Consider the following 18,372-nt stretch of genomic DNA (forward strand, 5'->3'; position numbering starts at 1 on the left):
TGGATCAACTTAATTGAGTGTAATTTTTCTATATAATGCAATGTATTGTATTCCTTGAAAAAAGAACAGTATATCTGACACATAGTGGATATTAAAAGATATTTCAAAAATTAAGGCATACTTACAAAAAGGAATAAATAATTTAAAATATCAAGGTACCCTCTTCCATACTACAAGTTTATTTCTATCAAAACACATAAGAGCATTTTCTATTGGCAATAACTACCTGTAAGTGGCATATGTGTATATATGTATGTAAGTTAAATTACTTCATAACTTATGGTAAATTTGCTTCATTAAAATTAAACTTTATTAAATTAACTTAAAATTTATAGTGACAATTCCCATATGATAAATTATAGCATTTATTTTTTTAAAAAATAATGTAATTTTCAAGCATTTAGTTTTTAAAAACTTTTAAAAATTAGCTGCTGCATTTGTCAGTAAGTGAGTTATACATAGGTCAGTAAGTTCTAGAATCACTATTCTTATTGAAGCATTAGTGCAATTCTGTAAATTGTAATATTAGGTGATTTCTTTCCATTTAACCTTAAGCAAAGGCAAACCGCATATACTGTAGAACAAAGAGCATGCAAATACTTACACTATATGTGCCAAGTTTAGAGGTTTTTCAGGCTGATCAGGGAACATCGGGTGCAAGGGTTCACGGCTGGAAGCACAGCTTAAGGACTTGCTAAGTGCATTAGTTAACTTCTTAGCAGGAGATTTCTAAGAAAAACAAGAAAGGTAAAGGTGATTTGGACAGATAAGGGCTGAATACTATTATTGCCAGCAGTAGAAGGATAAGAAGATAAAACAAAACCTGCTGGTTACTACTATCATGCATCAACTCCCAAAATCCATTTATTCTGTGGCTCTGGATGATCTCATCAGCATATGCTTATAAATCTATCAATGGACCTTAAAGAGGATCTGATTTCACAGAAGGCATTTGGCATAAATATAGATACAGTATTTTCCAATTCACCAATCACCTTGTATGAAAGAATAGAGAGGACATAAATGAATCCCAAATGTGCCATGAAACTTCATTATTCTAAAAGCATAAATCTCTAAATAACTGCTAATGAAAAATCAGATTTGGAAGCTCATCATATTAATGATAAAATAATTAAGAAGAAAACAGAGATACAGAACCACATTTTTTCTTTTTGATGGCCCAGACATCATTCAGATACATTCTGTTTTACAAAGTTGAATATTAATGTCTAAGAAGTGAGAGTTCATAAACCATAGTAGAATCAAATCTTTTATTCATTGCTCGCTGAATGATCAATCTAATTGGTATTGCTAATCAGAAAATCTCAGTCTTTTTCTTTGTGATTACAAAATGAGAAGCAACAGCTTCTTATACCACACTTTTTGTATTGCAAACTTTAGTTTTTATCTAGTATCTGTAGCACAAGTCCGAGTACATTTTTAGTGTGGCTATTGCATCCTTTCTAATAATACAGCTGTGATCATCTCAGGAACTGGAGAGACAAAGAGGTTTCAATTTCATAATGCTTTCTCTGTCATAGAGTTTAATCTACAACCTAATTATTCTGCAATTCTTGAATAACTAAAAGCAAATCTTATTGATCTAACAGAATTAACTGCCAGGAATATGGGCATAGATGTCTATTACATATAGGTTTGAATCTAATGAATTAGATCAATTTAACTGTAGCTTGTATGAGCAGTACAATGGATCACAAATATAATTTCAAATACTTGTGGAAAATGGAGAAAGCCCATATGAATACGTTTCAGTTGAGTATAAAGCAGAGTTCATGAACTAGACTAAAGCGTATATGAAAAATGTGAACTGCTAAGCAACAGTTAAACAACTGAGCTGAATTTATAGCATATATATTTACATCAACATCTAATGGAATTTTGTAGTAAATCAGTAGTTTTCATAATTCTTTTTATTTCTGAATCCCATCTACACACCATCATTTCGGTATGCTTGTATTATGAGTGTAGGTGTATCTTTATGCATGTGTATGTTTGTATAAATATATATGCAAGTATATATAAAATTTCTTATTATATATAGCAAACAACAAATAGAAAAGCCAACATATTGACTATGTCCTACAAAAATTAGTAACTTACTGTGGAAATAGTTTTATAATCCAAGATCCTCCTGCAGCTGTACTGTCATCCACCTAGTTTAACCTGTTAAACTGCTCAAATCCACACTGATGGTAGTAGCCACACTATTCAGTTCTTCCCATTTGACATTTCAATACTTATTGAACCAGGAATCCAGACAGGGCATCTTCGTTATAGTAACTTCTAGTTAAACTGGCAACACAGTCAGCTTCTTATATGTGATCTTAAGGAAAATGATCTAGTCATTTCTAAATCTCTGACTGCTAAGTTCAAACAGTCTGCAGTAATTTATGAACCTTCCCTTACCCATGACGTGTATTCTTTCATTTGGTGTTGGTTGCTATGGGAACCACTGGCATGTCCCCTCCAAAAGCAATCTTGACAGAGCTGGTAATTGTGACACTGCTGGCATCGGTAGCGAAATCCCATCATGCTCTCACTATGGCAATAGGAACACTCAACAGGGTGGAAGACTGCAGGGGGGATATATATTCAAACCCAATAAAAGAATTAATCAGCATACTGTTAAAACTGAAGCGATTAAGGAGTCTTAAAAACATCCTCTTGAGATTATAATTTTCAAAATCAAATTTATTTCTAAATCATTACAATTTTCTCTCAATGAATCATCTGGTTCTAAGAGGGAAACTACAGCAAAAATATGAAAGAAAACATTAGGGGAAGAAATATACTAAGTTCAGCTTGGAAAGAAAAGAAGATATAGATCAAAGATGCAAGCATAATGGTTCCATTTGGGAGATGAGTGCTTTTGGTGTATCATGCCAGTTTAACAAAGATAAGAGGAGAAATGCCTATGCTACAGGAATTTAAACACATTCCAAACCACTCTTTTTTTTTTAGTTAGGTGGTATCATAAATTAAATTCAGACAAGACAATAGAACTCAAATTAGTAGAAAAACAGTCATGGGGATTTGAATTCAGTATTTCTAGGCAGGAGTGCCTGCCCGTTGAAAGAGCAATTGAGATCTTTTCAATGTTGCCTGAAGTCTACATGGAATAGTGCCAAGGAATGGCTTTCCATGATTATATCTAGGGCATCAATTAAGCACTCAGAGGTAGTTTCAACTATCTTCTTATCTTGTTTGTATAGTATCTGGACTTTCAGTATATTCTACATGGGACTAAGTTTGAACTGAAACAAAGCACAAAAAATAGGTTGCCAGCCAAAGTACAGAATGAGGACAGTATCATACCCTGACACTAGCTGCCCATTGTTACTTTTCAGGTATAACTCATGTTAGTTATTTTAAATGTTAAGTTTTAATATGTAAGGCCTAATTACTTAACATGTAACTTTTTGCAGGTCTTGTCGTGAATCTGCATCAATCTCTCTTAAGATGCCATCACTTTCAGCCATAGAAACCTTTCTCCTAAGTTATGTAATGCATTCCATTCAGAGATAGTCTGGCCCCTCACACGTCAAATGTTCTGCCTCTTCATTTAAACTGTTGCACTGGTATTTTAATATTTATTTAATGGTTGGGTTTTGTTGGAAATATGTATTGCTATGTCTCTTGATTGGTCTGTTACGTCAGTAACTAATTAAATTGATAATAAAATTTGTGTTTTGTTTTTAGAAATACATATTTAGTGTAAATATAGGCTGAATATAATCATATACTCTTGGGAAAGAGCATGTCCACTTCTTTCTTTTCAAGGATTAAACAACTCTTTTAAAAGGACGCAGACAGAAAGTGGTGGGAGTGAAGAATACCTGACAAAGTTTCTTTTAGTATGTTTTTTTCTTACTTTTTTAAAAAAACCTCCTATATCATTGTAGTTATGTGTGTAATTTCTCTGTCCTCTTCTCTTTCAAAGTAACATTGTTAGACAATTGTGTTTTGAACGGAAATGCACAAAGGGACAGATCTAGCAGCATGGAGGATGCTTTAAAGTAAGAAAAATATATATTATTATAAAATTATATATTTATAAATATATAAAAAGTAAGCAACTTTCTTTCCCTAATATTGTGGAAGGAATTTAATTTCTTCTACCAGTCATCATGAATGGTATGAGTTAAGGCAGGCATGTCCAAACTTGGCAATTTTAAGACTTGTGGACTTCAACTTCAGCAAAGCTGGCTGAGGAATTCTAGGAGTTGAAGTCCAGAAGTCTTAAAGTTGCCACGTTTGGACACCCCTGAGTTAAGGATAGCCAGTAGTTCAGAATTATTATGATTTACATTGCTATTTCAGTTGTTCTTCATGTTTTAGCTACATACCATTTTCAACATTTGCCAATCGGTGTAGAAGTGGCAACCAGACAAGACATTGTGGGGGAGGATCAGACATAAGAGTATCCAAAAAAGCATTCAGTGTAACTTTTTTCTGTTAACATAAACAAAGCAAGAAAAAAACATTAGCAAATAATGGAATGAGTTTAGTTTTCTCAGCAGAAAAATATAATGTATTTGTAGATGAGAAAAGCAAGCAATTAAATTATAAAACTTCACTTATGATGTTGTTTAAGGTAACTTAAAATCTAGGTGTCCCTTTTAAGAAGACATCATTAATTCAAATATGTTGTGGGTTCACAGCCCAAGTATAAACCACATAATTGATCAAAAATATAATTCAATAACTTCTGTTATGAATTCCCTCATGGTGTATAATAGCAGCATTCTTTTTCTTTTCAACAGCTGAATTGAATACTTTTCAGTGATTGTTTTCCTTTTGTGGAACTCTACTTCATCATCCTACTATAAAGGACACAAAAATAATTGCTGCTTCCTTCTGAATGTGCCTTCTGTATGGTGTTGAAAAGATTTGGTGGTTTCAGAGGTGACTGAAAAGGGGAAAATACGTATGTAAAATGTGTATTTTAAGATGTAAGAGTTAGAGAAACAGTTTTACTGAGTAGTTTTGAATCTTCTCTGATGGCCACAATATTGGCTATCTCTATGGAGATAATACTTTCACATTTCAGAATATGGTATCGTATCAGAAGTTTCATTTCACCAACAATATTTTTCTGAAAATAGTATCAAGATGAAATGTCAAATAATTTGGTTGCAAATAAGGCTACAGAGTTCTAGATTTGCTTAAGGCAAGAAGAAAAAAGGAGGAAAGGATTAATGGATAGGAAGCTCTTATCCAATGGATAAGCTTTTCTTATCCAATTATTCATTTACGTATGTTTTTCTCTCTGGCAGGAGAGAAGATAAACAAACTGCAGCTTTAATCAAATTCACAGCATCTCACAGGTCCATTTTAGGATATTTTTTTTTAAATAGGGAGAGCATTTACATATATTTCATGCCATACCTATATGAAATTCTATTACAGTACCATTCTGGATTGCAAGTGCAAAAGATAGATCCAATTAAAACTAAATAAAATATAATTGGATTTTGACAATGAGTGCCAGTATGAATATGATGAAAAGCAAGAAATGATGAATAACATTTATTTACCTGTTGAGAAAAACAAGATTTTGCAGATTGTTCTGTATAACCAAAAGAAGGACCTTCAAAGACTGCAGTCGGCAGTTTAAGAACTTCTCGCAAAAACATGTCATATTTTCCATACATCATTATCCCACTAGTGTCTGAAATCATTGAGAATATATCTGATGGGAGAAAAGTGGAAAGTTTGAAACAAAATGCTATGAATTACAAATCTAAATTCTTTAAGCTGAACAGCAAGCATATTCTACACAGTAGTGGCTTACATCCTCAGTATGAAGCACCACACTGCCATACTGTGGTAAATCACATAGAACTATTCATCACTATCAGAGATGACCTGAATGCAAGTATAGAACTATCTTTATTAGGAACAATTAAAATTACTGGGCAAATAGTCTTCAGGTTCAAAGTTAAAATAATATATTTATTTATTATTGATAAATTATTGTTAATTATAAATAATTAAAACAAAAATCATTGTTTATGCTCTGGGTATAGTGAAGTTCCACAAACATATATCTTTTATTATTTCTAAAAGATGGAGGCAAACAATGTTTATTTCCCCCAAAAGTGATAGAATGAAAAATGTTACCAAAAGAGAGGAGGGGGGGCATACTTTTAAATAGATATGCATAAAAATGATTATAAACCCATTTTCCACTTAATATCTAATGTTTAATTACTTTGTTGTATAATTCAAGATGTATTCATATGGCAAGCAGTATAGAAATATATTCATAAAGAAATGGCTAATATAACTAAATCAGAATACCACTTTCAACACTTGTTATCTCTTTTCTCCCTAAGATCCTGCTTGAAGATGTCTTCAGAGAAAGTCAGAATCTTTTTTTGGGGGGGAGGGGGATGACAGTTATTTTAGTAGTTGTTTAGTTTTACTTTTGTTTCTCATAATGTAGCAGCACGTGACTATAGTTTTGGTCTCAATGTCTTCTGAAAGTATTATTAAATGCATTTTTCATTTAAAACCTGTGTATTCCTTGCTTTACTGAATGATAATATTCTTTAGTAACCAGAATGATAGCAGTAAACCAGAAGATGGATGTTTGTAGACATAGAAACTTAGAAAACTAATGGCAAAAAAAGACCTAGTAGTCCATCCAATCTGTCTTTGAGTTTGTTTTTTTGTTTTTTGTTTGTCAGATGATGATCATGTGCTTATCCCAAGCGTGTTTAAATTGACTCACTACATCTGCTGGATATATTCTGAGTTTCTTCATCTGCTCAGAGCAAACAAAGTGCTGTTTAAATGTATAATTAATGACTAAATAAATAGATGACTTTTTTGGTCCCAGGAGGATTCAGGGAAGCCTGCTAGGCACAAAATGGGGTGTGAGGGAGCTCGTGCGTGGCGGTGGCACGTGCATGCGCAGGAGGGTGTCATGTGTGTCACTCCCACGTATTATGCCACCCATGTATTATGGGTGTGGGCACCTGCACGCTGGCATGCGCGCATGTGCGCTTTTGGCACGCAGGAACAAAAAGGTTAGCCATCACTGATACACTGATTCTATATCAGACATTAAATTATACTTGTGTACTCTGTTTCTGAATGTTATAGTGAGTGTGTTATTTAAAACCAGTATTTTAATTGGAACTGCAACCCAATTAAGCAAATTTGATTAATCTAATAACCAAATTGGCCTATTTTTCAAAGGTGTTGCTGATTGCTTTTCTTTTTGCTTTTGGACTCAGATAAAAATCAGTTCTGTAAAACAGTGCTTCCCAATCTTTCCGGCTCCATGGACCAGCAGAGGGCAGCGGTGGAGGGGAAAAGGGAGGGTTTCGTGTGTGTAGCCTAATCCCACGCATGTGCAAATGGAGCTTTGCATGCTTGCCTAAAGCTTGTGTGGCCTGGTTTCAAACAGGCTGCAGACTGGGAGTTGGGGACCCTTGCTATAAAACATTTAATAAATATTTTATAGGTAATTAATATGGAGTCCTCAACTTTTTGTCTTCTAATTAGTTTGGTGATATGATATTGCATAAGCTGGAGAATCTTAGCTTATCTGAGTCACCTGAGTTAACTGAGGAGATTTTTTTTTTTACTTCTCAAACGCTGGGGTGGGTGTGGGGAGTGATCCTACGATGCAAATTTTACAGTATTTTTCACATTTTTTAACATTATAAAAACTAGTCAGGAAAATAAATGGCAAACTTGATCAATTGTAACATGATTATTTTTAATTCAAGAATTCTAAAAAGAAGACACAGACATTAGCAATGATGAGAATTTTCTATACACAAATTTGTTCAAGAATATTTTGCTGATTTTGATCGTTATTACATTAAAAACAAAACACATATGGTTCCCTAACAAACTACTTGATCAAAATTCATAGAGAGACTTACATCTTAATTTATCCATAATCTTTCCTCCACAAAGTGTTGCCAAGGCCATTTTGACAGCAAACACAGATATTTTTCCATGTCCTTCTCTATACAAGAAAAAATAAAATAATCTTTGCATAGATGTTGACTAACATAGCATAGATATTTTAGGCTTGTGTTTCTTTTTTCAAATCTGAGGCTATGATTCATAATCAATAGAGAATAAACCCATTTGAAACAATTTGCCATCTAAAAAAATGGATATTCTTGACTGTCAATTCTTGATTTTTTCCATTTCTCATTTTTCCAGTTTCATTTTTCCCCTTTATATTTTTTGCATTAATTTGTGAATATTTCTCCAGTCTATGCAAAATTAATACTGTACATATGCAAACATTTTTCCATAATAGAATGGATTTTTATATTTTTGCTCATGTATGCATTTTATTTAATATACTGTATATGCTGTAATCAAGGTGTACAAATTACAAAACTGCAAAATATGCTGAAAGATCATTACATTTCAGTTCAATTATGGGTTTAAGAAATAAACACTGACTTAATTCCTCTTCTATCCTTGATTCTTTTTTAAAAAATGTATATGATTTGCTATGAAGTATTTTGTTGAAGGTAAGAGCCATTTTCAAGTTAAACTTGGGCTTTATGATTTCAGAACTGAGAAGTCCGCCACTGCTACTTTTCTATACATAGCATAGCACGACACCAACAAATAGTTAACTGATTAATTCAGTCTAGAAATTGACATCTTCAGTTTGAATCTAAACTGTAGACGGTAAAAGTGCTTTTATGCAACACACTTTGGTGGATGAAGTAAAGACCTCATGACACTTTTATACAATAGGAAAGGCTTTGTTGGTATTACCTTTGATTACATTTTTTAGGACTCAGTATGTTGTACAGATCCGTTTGGTTGATTTGTGCTTCAATGTATTGTGCAGCCTCCAAAGGTTTAATTCGGCAATCAGATTCTTGGAGACAAGAACATTAGCTAAATTGTGGGACATTTTGTCTCTTATTATAATCCTTGCTTGTTGTTCTAATAAAAACTTCTTGGGATCCTCAAAACCTATGCATTTCTTTATAGCAGTTAGGTTAGTTCTAATCAAAGCATTGCCCATTGTAGACTTCAGATATATATATTTAAATTCACATATAAGAAATAACTAAATAATAACTTCATTTAGTATCATTTGTTTCCTGATGACTCCAAAGGCTTGTTCATGTAGTTTGTTGGCAATATACAGAACTGGTTATATCAGAGTAAGAATATTCATAAACTGGAATAGATCAGCCAATGAATAGTCATAGCAACAAATTGGGAGCTGAAACAGACTGGAGCCAAGGTGTGTCTTAGTCTGCAGCTTCTGAGTCTGTGCAGAGAATTGAAACTGAAACTAAGCAGTAGTGTGCATGCTGTCTACTCTGCTGAAATGAAACTAACTGTTCTCTCCTGCCTTGTGTTGTAACTGCTACTACTTTGACGAAGAATCTATATTGGTATTGTAAATACTTCACCTGTTATTATGTATATAAAGAAGTTAATGAATCCAGCTGAATCAGTTATCTGTATGTGCTTCTGGATTTAATTTTTGCAAGAAACTCTGACAGGTTGCCACTGCCTTTTTCCAGGAGTTTTTTTCCCCCCAACTCCCCTGTCTAATCTGGGATCTCACAGCCAACTCCTAAGCAGGTCTGAACTGCTTATCTTTTTCAGCTTAGGGTGGTAATTACTTAATGATGTACAGCACTTTTTTTCATGTAAACTTACTTGGATATTTTTGAGATGAGACATTTGTTTTACAAGGAAAAGATTTATAAAAGGAGAGGACTCTGCTTCAGCAGCAAATTCATCTATAAATTTCTCAAGGTGGACATGAGTATCTCTAATTCCAGCATGCTGATCATTGTTTTATGCAGAGATCAGATACTAAAGAGAAGCGTAAGTGTTTCGTGGAGGGATGAATTATGGAAATGTTTAAATCCTCTATAATCCTCTAGAACTTTGATTTCCAGGGATGAAATATTTTATTTTACAACACTTACTTGAGATTAAATACAATTTGGTATCAGGAAAGGATGAGTTATGCAGTGATTCAAAGTCCCTCCCCTCAAATTGGGCCTCTTGTGGCTCAACAGACTAATGCAGTCTGTTATTAACACAGCTGCTTGCAATTACTGCAGGTTCTAGTCCCACCAGGTCCAAGGTTGACTCAGCCTTCCATCCTTTATAAGGGAGGTAAAATGAGGACCCAGATTGTTGGGGGCAATAAGTTGACTTTGTATATAAATATACAAATAGGATGAAGACTATTGCTAACATAGTGTAAGCCGCCCTGAGTCTTTGGAGAAGGGCAGGATATAAATGCAAATAAAAAAAAATCTATTTAATTGGTGACTGTCTGCTTTCAGCGTGAAAGTGTTTATATGTGCAGAGATGTAGATATGCTCATGTATGCTTGGGCCATATGCTGCTATAAACATTGTTAGATGAAAAAAAACGTTAGGACGGCATTGTTACAATTGATTTGCTCCTTTGCCTTATCTTTAATTCCTTAATGAAAGCTGTTACAAATTCCAAGTCTTCTGTCTGGACACTTCAGAACTGCAATTTACACAATTAAATGAACTGCTATTCCTGAGCAAACTGGAAACACTCTTACATTCTGAGTCAGTTACTCATCTAAGAAAAACCTATGTACCATTCACTGAGCTACATATTTAACTTCAATATTCTACATACTTAACTTCAGTATTCTTCTTTATTTAAAAAAAACACTGTTTCACATCTTTCTTGATTTATTGAACAATAGCAAAATCTATATCATAATAACCTCATTTTCATAGCTATGATTTTGTGAGAGTGACTTGGCAGTGAGCAACAAAGTACGTGTCCAAGCATTTGCAATTAATTGCCTTCCTGTTCTGGTTAGAATCAAAAATTCAGGGTCTGCGTATATTAAAAAGACCTTGCTCCCTTACTGTACAGCCTTTCAAAAATCCTGAAGGCCATATTTCTGCAGCCTACTGACAATTTCTCCTTGGGGAGGGGAAGGGAGATGTTTGGATGCAAACATACAGTGCCTCTGCTGCTTTTTCATGTGGAACAGTTGCTTTCCCACCAACTCAGCTGTTTCCATGGTGACTAAACTGTACTAGTTGATCTGGCTCAGGAAAGTACACAGTACCAAACGAAAGGTCCATCAAATGCACATTGGAGAGGACACAAGAGGGTGATAGGCAAATGGGAAGATAAATAAACTCATCAGAATGTTCTTTAATTGTGTTGACTTCCAACCAGTACATTTTCAAAATAAAATGCAGTTAAAGCAGTAATACAGTGATAGATAATTTGCAACTCGCACAGAAAAGAGCAGATGCCAGTCAGTCCAGTGTGTAATTCCAGGCTATTCAGATGCTTTTAAGAATGACAGCAGCATACTGATGGATCCTATGTTCAGTTACCATAATTTGCATATTCACACATACCATTCATCTATGGGATGATATTAAGGAAATGCCATTAACATTTTTTAAAAAACTGGAACTTTGCATTGTAAGGAAATAGTAAATAGCATGAATTCCATTGCTTTTTTTCATTTATTTTTGCACAATTCACTGTACCAGCTGGGAAGAAAGTAAAATTATTCACAGTTGCAAAGGCATGCAACAAAAAGCATTCAATTCAAATAATAAGCCACTAGTTCATGTTATAACCACAAAATAATTATTACTGCAGATGTTTATATGACGTTATCCAAAGAAAATGGAAGTTTCCTATTCTGATGTATCAGTTTCAGGTCAAAATAAACATTACGTATATATTCCCATGAGTCTTGTAGTAAAACTATTATAGTGTGTGTGTATGTGGGGGGGGGCGCATTGTGAAATCAGGATTTGATAAATAATGGACTTGATAAATAATTCCCCAGTCCATTATTTTCTTTGTCAATTCACTGCCAGACAGAAGTCTTTCCAACTGACTCCTGAATGTGTATTTGCCAATTCTTTGAAGAAAATGAGATTGAAGGTAATGTAGAAATGCATAATTTTCAGTTCTGTATAAGCTCATCTTTTTTTTTTTGAAACCAGTACTTTGCTCAAGAGCTAATGCTTTCCTACAAGTATTAAAAACAAGTATTCATTATTATTATTACAGGAACTTACGGATCAAAAGCTGCCAGCAAAAAGTTGAGCAGTAAACTGATGGATTGCTCGACGTTAATCTGGTGGGTTGTTGGCATACGTTTGTTGAGTTGATAAAAAATAGTGGACAGCACAGCTTCGAGTCGAGCCACATTCAGCTCTATAGTTGGGTCCAAGTTATTCAAAGAGTTTTCCCGCAATGCTTCTATAACATTCCAAATGTCTACTAGGTGCACTATGTATAAATTCAAAAACAATAGTTAAGTATTGTTTAAGTATTGGGGAAAAAAATCATGATATAGAATTTTTAAATAATATTCATGTATTCACAGAAAACCATAAAAAATGCTAGTCTTTACATAGCTCCTTCATCCAAAAATGTAATTGATAGCTCAAGAACTATAAGATTTATTTTGATATAAATATGTAAACTTCAGAAATCTGAGTTATATAGTGATTTGGAACTACACTGAGATGGGAGTCCTTTGGTTCTTGTGCTTCTGTCTCGTTCCTCTGCAGTTGGAAACTCAGATTATACAGATTCTTTTGCTCCTGATTATCTCTTGGCTATTCCTTCTGCCTAAATACTTCTGATCTAATGAAGTTCTCTTGGGCATACTATTTTATGATGGATTGAGTGCCCTATCCTTTTTTTTTGGATTTTCTGATTTCTCTCGTAGGTACCCTTAGTTCAAGACTGTTTTTTGCATTGTTTATTATCTGTATAATGTTTAACTCAGTTCTTAGACATATCCCACTGAGAGATATTCAGATTCAGTGTAACATAAATACCAGTTTTATAAACATTAGCCTGAAGTCCATAATAACTGTACATAGTAGAGCTCTTTTAAATTTGTGATTAGGAAGCAATTATATTATTTTTACTTTTAATTAAATGTAAATGAAATGAATTTTCAGTTTTACCTTGGCTCCTCCTATTATTTTTTTGCTTCCAGGACATCGTATTGTGACTACCATCATGTGTGAAATTTTTCCATATGAGAGTTAAATAAGCAGATTACTATCAGCCACTAGAAACCTTCAGATGATTCCACCCTATTTATTGAAGCCATTAAGTATTTATTTAAAATGTGAAAGCAATGAAAATTCAGGAGGACCTAAAACAATCCAATTGTCTTCTCATCACCAAGAATTGAAGCCTTGCTGACGAAATCTCCAATTACCACAGAAAGGAACTGTGGCAGATGGAGACAAGGAGACACAATTTTTCAGTTGCAGTCCTGGCATCAAATAGAATTAAGGCTTGCTCCATCTTTTTTATGATTTACAGGAGCTACTAAAGACAGCATTTCATGGTTTATTGATGCCATCTTTATCAATTTTTTTGATATTCCACTGGATGATGTCTACATATACAAGCATCATTTTGGTTGTTTTTAATTTGGGTTAGTAATGAATTGAATTGGCAGAAATTGATAGAGAAATGCTCTCTTACTTCATTTCTGTTCCATGGGCCATATAGCCTAATTATATTTTCCTTCTTACAATTTCACATTTTGGAATTTCATTCTCAAATCACAAGTAGCATATCTTGCTTGCATGTTCTTTTAACAACTATAACACTCCTTTTCTTCTGTATCAATTATTACGCATATCTTTGGACAATCATCATACTAAATTCCTCTCTATGAAATCTAATTGTTATTATTCAATTGTTGACTGTATTGTACATAAGTATTATCTTTGCTGCAACCTTCCTAACTAGGAAAGCAATGCCATTTCTTTTTTATTTTTCACATCATGAATAGCATGAATGAGAGTCCAATTCTAGACCAGTTGAATTCTCTAATGCCTAAGATATCCTTTTATAGTTAATTCAGTTCACCTTTCACTATATTGAGCTTTCTCATGTTTCATATTGTCACTGTGATCCTATCTTTGCAGCTTCAGATTTTCTTTTCCTGTATGGCAACATTAGCGGATGTCCTGATTGTTTTAATCCAACCATGTTATAAATGGCATTAGTATTCCAAGAGATCCTCAGTACTGCTTCAGTGGCATATTGAATACCATCCAAGCAAAGGAAGTCATAATCTTGTACTATATTGACAATCACTTTATCTTGTCTATCCATATGGCTTTTTTTATAAAATGTGTGAGTTAAGATTGTCTTCTTGTATGCAGTATGAAATGATGCATTTGCAGTTATCATTAAAATGATCATCCATCTCCAGCATCTCCCTATATTGCTGCTACCTGATACATATACCTAACTTAAATTAAAATAAAAACTTTCAGTGATGTTATGGAACTTAAGATAGGAGAGAAAGCAGATGTTCAAAAGAAAAGAGCAAGTAATATTTTGAATAATAGTAATATTTTCAAAGTGTTCTGATATAATCATGAAGATATGGCTAAAGCAAAAATGACAGTCATTAATAGAATCAATTCAATATTTTTTTATGATAGAGGAAATCTGCTTTTGCAACAGATATGCTGTTACAGTCAGTATTGCAAGCTATTAGACGAGTGTTTTCTATATATCTGAAATCAAAATAAATGCAGATCAGAGTATTATTATTATTATTATTGAGTTACAAATGATAGACTAATTTACATAATATCAAGGAATAAACACATTTTATTGACTCTGTAGAATGAAATTAGGACTGTACTATATGAGAGCTAACTTATTTCTAGAAGTTGCATGGAACCAAGATTTTGATTGGACATTTAGCAAAAATAGCTTCTTCCACAATATATTTAGGGTACCAGGCAGTGATGGGATCCAAGTAATTTAACAACCAGTTCTCTACCCTGATGATTTCTTCCAATAATCAGCTCACCAAACTGCTCAGAAAGTTAACAACCGGTTCTCCCGAAGTGGTGCGAACTGGCTGAATCCCACCACTGGTACCAGGCCTTGGGAGAACACAAGCAGATCACTATTTGAAAGATTTTCCAAATAAAACTTGGTTATTGTTTGACAGCTAAAACCGCTATAAAACCCTGTCAGGACCAAATTACTATTTTTTTAAAAAAAGATAGCCTGGTTTCAGCTCTTCCTCATATAGTCAGAAAGACTGGCTAAAATATGATTAAATGAATTTAATAACAACAATTAATATATTTATACAATGTCATGGTTGTTCTTAGATTTAATTTTATTTCTTCAAAGGCACATTTGGCCAAATTGCAATAGAGATACAGAGACTGTGTAATTGCATCAATAGCTACCCTGTTTCCCTGAAAAGAAGACATCCCCTGATAATAAGCACAATCGGGCTTTTGAGCGCATGTGCTAAAATAAACCTCTCCCTGAAAATAAGACCTCCCTGAAAATATATAAACGCAGAGCTGGAAATCAGGTAAGACGGCAACAGGAGTCCCATCTTGCTCCACGCACCCCAAAATAATAAGACCTCCCCAAAAATATGGCCACACACTTATTTCGGGGTTTAAAAAAATATAACATTATTTTTGGGGAAAATGGTAGTAATAATATTACATTATACTTGGATACATTTTGATGCAGCCATGTGTTGATGCAACACATCGAACTTCTTATTTTCATTCTCTATTCTCTCTTCCCTCTGTGTATTTTTGAGATGTAGGAAAAAATGAGCATCTTTTGAATTTTGCTATTTATTAAATTTATTTTAGTCTTGGAAATGAAAGCAAATATACATGTCTCAGGATCCAATATGAGTTGATCACTGGGACCAGAGGTTTGTTCTTCTAAGCTTGTAATTTTATTTATTATTATTATTATTATTATTATTATTATTATTATTATTATTATTATTATTATTATTATTAATTAATTAATTCTAAGCTTGTAACCTGTGCTACAGTCCATCCTCAGGGAACTTCTCAAACTCCAGAATGTGTGAACTTGGCTGTTCTATGTGTAGCAGTTATATGGTGCCTGGTTGTATATGGCTTTTAATTGTTAATTATGTGGTGTTGCTGACCGGCTATTAAGTAGAATCTTACACATTCCCCATTTAGAAATCAGTCTTTCCCACTATTTGTGTTCTCCAGTTTTGCTGGACTTCTGCTTGCCTAATGGAAGATGAAACAGTATGACTGACAACACTAGATTTCGGTAAGTTGACACATTGCTCAACTGTTGGACTGCCAACAGGGACACCAGGCTGAATAATCCACATCTACGGAAATTCACAGGAAACTCACTTTGCACTCATAAAGTACATATAGGGACAGGAAGGTTTCAGTTCAGTTTGGTTTTGAGATGCCACATAACCAATGAGATTTGGCTTTGCAATAGTGGCTGAATCCAGAGCAAAGCCATTCTTCTTGTCCTTTTTTGACTAGTAAAAAATAGAGGGGAAAATAATTTAATTGCCAACTGACTTAAGCTCTCTATAAAGGCATAAGGATATACTTGTAATACATCTTGGCCCACTATTGCCTTATTTTGTTTTAAGTTTGTTAAATTGGTTTTAGGAAAAATAATATGGTTTAAAGCTATTACTTTGATGCTGACAGTACTTTTGACACAGTTTGAAATATGCCAAACATTTGGAATTAATCATTTTTTGAAGAACAGTAAATTTATTGAGCATCAGCTGTAGCAAAGAAATATTATTTTATGATGGAAAGACAGTGCCATGCCAGATTTATGATCTTGGACTGGTGATATATATTTACTTTCTGCCTGTGAACTGACTTTTTTTTAATGCTATAGAAACACTGATCAATATTATTCTGTGTGGTCAATGTCTAATGTTCAGTCAATCAAATCTTTACTGCGATCATGTTTAATGTTGTGTTTAAAAACTGAGCTATTTTGTATATGTGTGCATCTGTTTGACTTTTTTTTAATGTCCTTTCTGCTTTATCTGTTTTTGGTTTTATTTTTTGAAACCTTTTTTCTTTGCTTATATATTAAAGTGAAGAAATATATAGGAAGGTAAGTGAGATAAGAATACCAGAATATTGGCTGTGTGCTAAATAAAAACTGTGGATGCATCTACAAATGATATATAGCTGTAATCATATTTTATATATCTATTATACTGCAGCAAAATCTTCAAGGACAAAACAATAAAGCAAGTACACAGAAAAGTACTAGATAACCAATAGATGGCTATTTAAAATATCTTCAAATCTGCCTGTCCATAAGAAGCTGTAGAAGTAGTATAAAAATTAAAAGTATTTTAGCATGACAGGGAAAAGCAGAGGAGCTAAATCAGTATTATTTTTGTACCAGTCACTGGAAATTATTAATGTGCCAATTTATTAATTAATAAGATAACAATTTCTTTTTTTTCCTTCAAATAACTAAGGCAATTTTCCCTCTGTTACCCACTCGACTGAGATTTGTTTAACTTTTGTAATATAGCAACCTAATTTATCCTCATAATTCAGGCCAAGGGACTACTTCTTTTAGGGAATATAACTGAAGAGTACCTTTTCAATGGTGTCTGTCTGTCTGTGAGCATCTATTATTGTTTCCTATACCGAAGATACCCTGGTTAAAAAAGTGGTTTCCTTATAACAGAAAGAAGATTGCCAATATCAACATGGAATTTTGGATACCCAAAATGGGTAGCCAAAAGGGACAATAGAATTAGGAGTAACCAGGAAGTTGCAAACCAGTTTTACATCAAAGCTAAACAGATATAAAGAATGCAGTATAAAGAAACTGAATACACCGTCTCTATCAAATGAATAGAATAGTTATGCTTGCTAAGGAAATAGTGATAGTTAAAGCTATCATTGAGTAGAAACAGCTTGACATTTCATATGAAAAGGGGAGCTCTGAATCATAGATAATAAATTTTATATCACTTCCTGAAGATGAGGTAATACAGATTCTAATGGAGAAATACCAGTTACTAACCACTAGGTGGCAGTAAGCATATTTTAGAAAACAGCATGTATTTGAGTTCTTATACATTAACCATATTAGCTTTCTAACAGATTAACACAAATAAAGATTTCTGCTGTTTCCTTAAAATAATTTATATCCATGTATCTGAGTAAACAGTGCAAAGATTTGGTTACACAGCTAGTGATACCATTTTTTTACTCCTCTGACTTACAAATTACAGTATGAGCTAAAAGAAGAAAAAAAAATCATTGAGAAGTGTGGATAAGGCATGCATGTATCTTATTTATCCTATTTACATGTGAGGGGGGGGAATCAGTTAAAAATAAATTCACCCTTGTTGTGTGAAGCAATTTATGCTCTTGTTATCCTTAATCCCACATTTGTAACATTAAACTGGACTACTCCACAGGACTATAAAGATTATTTTATTTATTTATTTCGATTTTTATACTGCCCTTCTCCCGAAGGACTCAGGGCGGTGTACAG

At 33.5% G+C, this 18,372-nt stretch overlaps 1 protein-coding gene across 18 annotated transcripts in view; it reads right to left on the bottom strand.

Annotated features, from left to right (window-relative positions):
• Positions 1-18,372, bottom strand: part of DTNA (dystrobrevin alpha) — a 195,291-nt gene that overhangs the window by 47,335 nt on the left and 129,584 nt on the right. For 16 of the 18 annotated variants that reach the window (XM_058175919.1, XM_058175917.1, XM_058175914.1 and 13 more), the window contains 6 exons: positions 12,087-12,300; positions 7,923-8,008; positions 5,559-5,713; positions 4,368-4,473; positions 2,428-2,594; positions 605-729 (listed from right to left, as the gene is read on the bottom strand). In XM_058175919.1, coding sequence (XP_058031902.1) covers positions 605-729; positions 2,428-2,594; positions 4,368-4,473; positions 5,559-5,713; positions 7,923-8,008; positions 12,087-12,300 — 853 coding nt within the window. Of the gene's footprint in view, positions 1-604; positions 730-2,427; positions 2,595-4,367; positions 4,474-5,558; positions 5,714-7,922; positions 8,009-12,086; positions 12,301-16,223; positions 16,361-18,372 lie in introns of those variants that run through there. The other 2 variants (XM_058175924.1, XM_058175925.1) reach the window with 2 other exon arrangements.

The sequence above is a fragment of the Ahaetulla prasina genome, chromosome 3 (genome assembly GCF_028640845.1).
Source record: "Ahaetulla prasina isolate Xishuangbanna chromosome 3, ASM2864084v1, whole genome shotgun sequence".
Lineage (NCBI taxonomy): Eukaryota > Metazoa > Chordata > Lepidosauria > Squamata > Colubridae > Ahaetulla > Ahaetulla prasina.